Source organism: Halyomorpha halys, unplaced genomic scaffold, assembly GCF_000696795.3.
Source record: "Halyomorpha halys isolate HHAL.00 unplaced genomic scaffold, Hhal_1.1 Scaffold865.1, whole genome shotgun sequence".
In the NCBI taxonomy this organism is placed as follows: Eukaryota; Metazoa; Arthropoda; class Insecta; order Hemiptera; family Pentatomidae; genus Halyomorpha; species Halyomorpha halys.
Genome location: NW_027110332.1, coordinates 113013 through 119568, shown reverse-complemented (window position 1 = coordinate 119568; position 6556 = coordinate 113013). Strand labels below are relative to the sequence as shown.

Below are 6556 nucleotides of genomic sequence, written 5' to 3'. Positions count from 1 at the left end.
TCTCACTTAATTTCATATGATAGACATTGAGTAATTCATTGAACAAGTCAGGACTGAAAATTAAGAGGTCTCATAAGAATTAGAAGAATGAAAACCATATGTCATACCATATTAACTATGAAGATGACATGTAATTATTAGATGGTAGAAACCTCCAATATAATCAGCTAGCACTATAAGAAATTATAAGTAGAATAAATAAACTGACAAGGACAAAAACAAAAATGATCACAATAAAATGTAAATATGAAGACAATGAGCTATTTGTAAAACCTAACTTAAAATATATAAACAGTACTGATTTAATTTGTAACTTCAAGGTACGATACGTTTTATATTAAGAAAGGCCAAGACGATATAATTCCGTGTAGCAAAGAAATTAACTTTTAATAATTGATAGGCCATTTAGGTCCATTATTCCATCAATGAATATAGTTTAAAACTATTTATCAAACTAAATTATAAACATTAGACAACAAATCGACATGGAAAAATTGAATGACGATACAAGTCAAATAATTCAATTACCTTCACAAAATAAATTATGATAAAAATTCTTGTTATTATATATTCTTAATGGAATAATTCAGCATAAAAGTGATTATATTCTTCAAATTTACTTTCAAAAATAAACAAATAATATATTTCTGTCAATTTATTATTGTAATCAGTTGTAATAATTTATTTATTAATAATTACATAAAAAATAATTATTTTGTTATGCCAACGCACTTTCACAAACACACTTTTACATAAAATAAAAGCAAGCATGAAATTTTAAAACATACAATAAAATAAACAATTGATATTGTAATAATTCAGACATTAGGGAATTTATTAAATTCAAATACTTTACAACAAGAGTTGAGTGTACATTCTGTGAGTACTGACTACCTTCTAATAAGTTAACAGAAAGTTTCTTTAATTTTGTTCAGTTAATCACGTATTTCAATAGTACATAACATGAAAACAAAACATTTTTTTTTAAAATAAATTAAAGATCTAAACAAGGGTTAGGTAAATATGCTAATGATGAGTGATTCTGAATTGTTTGACAAGCTATAGACTTCAGCAGATTGACTTAATGAAGAGGGGAAATAAAAGAAATGTTTAAAAGGGGAGGAAGAGACTTGGAGATTATAAAAAAATTCAATTTTGTCTCTCTGTCAGTTTAATCTGGCAATGAAAACAGACAAAAGAGTAATATAAAATTGAGAAGGATATCGACCACCAACAAAAACGTTATAGCAAAAATAACAAAAATAAATATGAATAAACAGCATGATTAGTGAGACATGGGCATTGACAAAAAATGTTCTGCAAGGGAAGATAAGAAAATTAAAAGAAGAAAAGTATACTTTCTCATAACTTATATGCATTCATAATTATGTTAAAAAAGCATTCAATTAGTATTTAACATGATGATTGCCAACTATGAGATTACTTGTAGTACAGTTTTTTTTTTGTTTTGTTTTTTAAATGCCATATTTCATAATAAGTACTGATTTCTTCATAGCAGCACAAATATTATAAATTAAAAAACTGCAATAATTAGTGTTGGCATCCTATATAAGAATACAAACTAGAAGTTATCTCATAGTTAACAATCAATGTGTAAAGTAAAAATAGGTGAAACAATGTTAACTTTCAATCACTAATAATGTTTTTATTCATATCTTCTAATTTATTGATTCATACAGTTTTAATAAAATAGCAACTAAATTTATCAGCCTTTACCCTGTTAAACCTATGAAAATAATGAAATAAATTTGATTACACAATATCAATTGTTTTGTTTTTTAAATTTAAGTGTTGCCTAAATTATCTTTTAATATATATAAATAAATATAAATATAAATGAATTGGTTTAGAAATAAAAAGTTTTAGAGTCTGCCATACTTACATGACAAGAGATTTGCAAAACAAAGGGCAGTCGAGCGTGAAGGTCTCATACTCCCCTCCCTCCCCACAAATATTTAATCCATATTTTTCATTCTGGAAAGAATTCGTACAATGTCAAGACAGACAACACACCGATAGCTTTATGACTTGCTGGTCTTCCATAAAATTATCAATTCTTCCTTCCCATATAAAAACGTTAACCGTATTCACACAATTTATTAAAAAAAAATAAAATAAAATGAAAAACAAAACAAATAAAAAGTTGGTTTTTAATTATACAATTTACAGTAGCTCAAATTTTTGAAAATATTAAGTGAAAAATTGTTCTTAAACCATATGAAACACTAATATATAAACACGTAGTGATGATGTGTTATAAGTTTTTAGTCTCAGAACAACATAAAGAACATTTATGTACAGAAGAAATAATCGATTATCAGTATTAATATATTTAAATTGAATAAAAAAAACAACAACTGAAAAAGTTAATATTTTGATAAATTACTAACTACTATTGACGAATACTATTAATCATAAATAATTATCGCACCCCAGAATAAATATGCCATAAAAATTGTTTTTATGAATTTTAATAGTTTAAAAATAGAAATATTTCAAATGTAAAAATATGGTAAAAAGTACTTTACAATTAAAAAAAGAGATTTCAGTATAAATCATATTCACAACATTCAATTAATTTAAAAATTAATTCTTCACTTTTTCCTTTAGCAATAAAAAATATATTAATTTATACTTGTATAAAATTATGAAACTATCAATTCAATTAATAGTTTGTTCATAATAAACATTAAACTAAACATTTTATAAAATGAAATAAACATATACCATTCAATATTATGCCAATATGTAACTGAAAACTAAGTAATATTAGGATAGCAGATAAAAGTAATTACCATTTTCACCAAGTGTGATTGAATTTCTGATATTTTTAAACCTAAATGTTTGCTAGGATCTAAACCGAGGGCAGCTACTTTAATTATTATAGCATCTATATTAGAATCAATCATTTCTTGCAGGAGTTCAGCTTGATCACGCCTCCAGAGGTATGCAAGTGAAACTAACCCTAAACGGCTACACCTAAAAAAGAAAATTATCAAAGCTAAATATACAAAATCAAAATAAATAATTTCAAACCAACAGACAAAAAAAACCAATTACATTATTGAAAGCACGCTGGATATCGTTTATAATGTTCTCAGATATAACAATGTATTTGATATAGAGATAAATATTACCAGTCCTGTGATTCTCAAAGCCATGGCAATGAATATTTTATCGGATATAGCAAACATAGTTATAACTGATCAGTCATAATGGATCAATTTGAAAACCTCTGAACAGGAAGAAATGGTTGTAGCAACAGGATTCCAGGAATTCATAAGGCCTTGCCAAAAGAACAATAATTTGTTAAAGAATGTTTCTTTTAAACCAATGTTTTGGCAGAGAAGATTTAATTCTGTTCAGTAAAATATTTACTGCTTATTTTTATTATTTCTTTTATGTCAACATGTCTAAAAAAAACTTCCACTGTGGAGGAGATGTTTCATATTTGCATATAAACTTAGTCATTTTTCATAGCTATAGCATAGTCAACTTGAAAATGATGAGATCAACATCAGTCCTAAGTTGTAACAAATACAGAATAGATCATATGTAGTTCTACTACTCATCAATTTAGAAAAATGGGGACTTGATTTTAATATATAATTTATTAATAATAATAATAAATATATTGAAGAAAAATGGGATTTGTTCAAAATTAAGAAACACCAATAAAGATTTAGTGAGCTATTGAAGAAATGGTTTAAAGTCCTTAGAAATTCCAATATTCCTTTTTTTTCATCCTGCTCGCTAAGATGAATTTCTTGAGATCTATTTTCTGTCATTAGTATTATTTGCAAGAAAGCATTTTTCGAGATAGGATGACAGTAATTGTACAAAATTTTGACTTCACAATTACCCGATTTGTTATTATGATAATTGGCTATAATAACGTTATAAGAATTTGTAATAAACTATATCCAGTACATTATAAAACTAACATCATTGTAGAATAATGGAATTAATGAATTTGTGGAGTCCAAATATGCTTGTAATTTTTGTAATAATTATAAATATAAAGTATTTGTATAGTTAGTATCAAAATGGTAAGAAGTAATGAGACATTTCATGAAAACAAAACAAAATTTTATGAGGGATAAGAGGACAACAGTTTTGAAGGAGTAATTTTAAACCTTTAGTCATGACTGAAGCCAATCTTGAATGTTTTAATTAAGTGATTCAAGAGTTTAGAAAAACTAATCCCTAAATGGACCAATACTCAATGCTAACATAAATGCTATTGATTTAAATAGTAAAATGTCAACTGAATTAAACATAACACAAAAAAGGTAAGTTTTTTGTAAGTTGGAGTAAATTTAAAAAACCGGAAGGTAGTATTGGAACTTAAGCTTTGGGGTTTAATAAGAACACAAATAGAATCCCCTGGACTTGGCTCTACCAAATATTTGGATAGAGATTTGAATATGATACAGTGACTCTGATACAGGTTAATAAGATAACATTAACATTAACAAAGTCTTCGATCTGTCATTATAATGATGAATTACAGATTCTACTTAATTATTATAATTATTACTGATTTAATTGGATTGTAGCTGTCAATTTTCATTTGGTCAATATATAAAGAAACCCTAATGTTTTCTTTAGAAATCAGATGCTAAATTAAAATAAATACAAATCACTTTATGGTGTGAGGTTATGATTGCCCACAACAATGGACCATGCTGGAGTAGTGATTCACATTTATTACCTACTTTTTCTCTCCCTTTCTCAGCTAATTATATAAGCTCATTGGCTGTTATTAAATAAAATAGCAACAAAATAAGAGAAAAGTTTTCAAAACGTTTTGAAGAACCTCCCAGAAATGCAAAGATGAAATATTACATGAAAAAAAAAAACATGAAGATCCAGGAGAAAAATAATTATTTTTTAATTTAAATCTTTAATAACATTGACCTTCCCTAATACAAAATATAAGTAAATTTAACAAATTCCTCAATGTTGTGAATTCAAACCCAATATTTATTTACAGATTTTCCATGCCTTTACTTAAAGAAAGCTCATAAGTCATGTAATTTCATTTAGCTGTATAATATATTGATAAAATGTAATACTTATGTATGTTCTATTTTCTAGAGATATTTTTAAATAATTATAACTTTATACTTACACATTTTCCACACGAAGGCGCTGGTAATCAGAAAGCACTGCTCCAACAGATACAGCTTCAATTTCAATATTTTCCTAAAATAAAAATAAAGTAGTTAATATAATATTAAAAAAGTATTGTTAATCTTCAAAAATAAATTTTAGAACTTGAGCTAACCTTCACATTAAGTAATAACTGATATAAATCCTCTACTTCATCTTCCGGCGTGGGAGTGTAATGCTTTTCATTATAATAAGCGACTCCATGGGTAGGTTGTCTAAATAAAGGAATATTCATGGCTTCGGCATAAAGCTCTACTCCCTGATGACCAACAGTCTGATACATGTAACTATCTAATTCATCTAGAACTTGATGTTAAAAAAGGTTTTAATGAGAAGAATAATTGATATTGATCACAAACAAATTCATATAAAATTAATCGTTCACCTTTACTTTCAGGTTTCAAATTTGCTAAGGCCACAATATCATGTCCAGCCATTACACATTGTAACATGTTGTAGCAACTGTCTTTACCTCCACTTATCAAAGCCACCACCTTCATTGTAATAGTTGGAAATCGGTAGGTTAAGCAGTAATACTTATCATAATTTTATTGGTGTTCCTTAGTAGCAGTCAATTAAAGGAAACTGCTTTAGAACAGCAATTTGGCATATGAAGATTAAAATAAATCACTAAAAAAATAATTATTTTATATAAGTATAATACATAACAAGAAAATTTACCTTAGAAACCATTATCCCAATAGTAAAACAAGGCTTAATGTAAATAATAACTTTATTATTAATAATAAATCTAATAAAGATGAATATATACTAGTAAAGGAACAAAATACTTGATAATGTTAATTGATAAGTAAACAGATTTGATTCAGTAACTCAATTCATTAAATAGAGAAGGAAATAATTGGTCTTGAAGAAGAGCCGAGATCACTCACAACTGTAATTCATATATACAATATGACTTGATAATTTTAACGAAAGAAGTCGGCATTAGCCCAAGTTATCACTAGTTTTCAAATCCAAGACCTTTAATATAGATCTTAACAAAACCGCCATCATAAGCGCTCTCTGGTATAAAGCAATAAACTAAATACATGATGGATCAAATTCAAATTTGTTTAATTTTATTCAATCGTTTCGATAAGTCATTGAACCTTATATCTCCTACAAAACTTAATACCAAACAAGATTTTATAGCTCGTGAATGTTTTCAACAATTTTTAAAAATTGAAATGAAATAAAACAGTGAACACGCAGAAGATACCATCAAGTATATTCATGCCACCGTATTTCTTTATGGTTTTGAAACAGCTGTTCTTTATGGTCAACAAATATTGGAAGAAAGTTTCAGAAAAGTATTTACTGTTTATATCATGGATAAAGAATAAATTGTATTTTGAAC

The 6556-nt window shown here is 26.6% G+C and overlaps 1 protein-coding gene across 5 annotated transcripts in view; it reads right to left on the bottom strand.

Moving 5' to 3' along the window:
• The window catches only part of LOC106686730 (uncharacterized), a 25541-nt gene extending 19211 nt beyond the window's left edge, over positions 1-6330 (bottom strand). Inside the window, exons 1-6 of one of the 5 annotated variants that reach the window (XM_014430194.3) lie at positions 6090-6330; positions 5582-5826; positions 5312-5496; positions 5156-5229; positions 2817-3000; positions 1904-1995 (exon numbers count right to left, since the gene is read on the bottom strand). In XM_014430194.3, coding sequence (XP_014285680.1) covers positions 1904-1995; positions 2817-3000; positions 5156-5229; positions 5312-5496; positions 5582-5696 — 650 coding nt within the window. In that variant the 5' untranslated portion in view covers positions 5697-5826; positions 6090-6330. Of the gene's footprint in view, positions 1-1903; positions 1996-2816; positions 3001-5155; positions 5230-5311; positions 5503-5581; positions 5827-5987 lie in introns of all 5 variants that reach the window. The other 4 variants (XM_014430192.3, XM_014430193.3, XM_014430191.3 and 1 more) reach the window with 4 other exon arrangements.
• Positions 6331-6556: the final 226 nt, after the last annotated feature.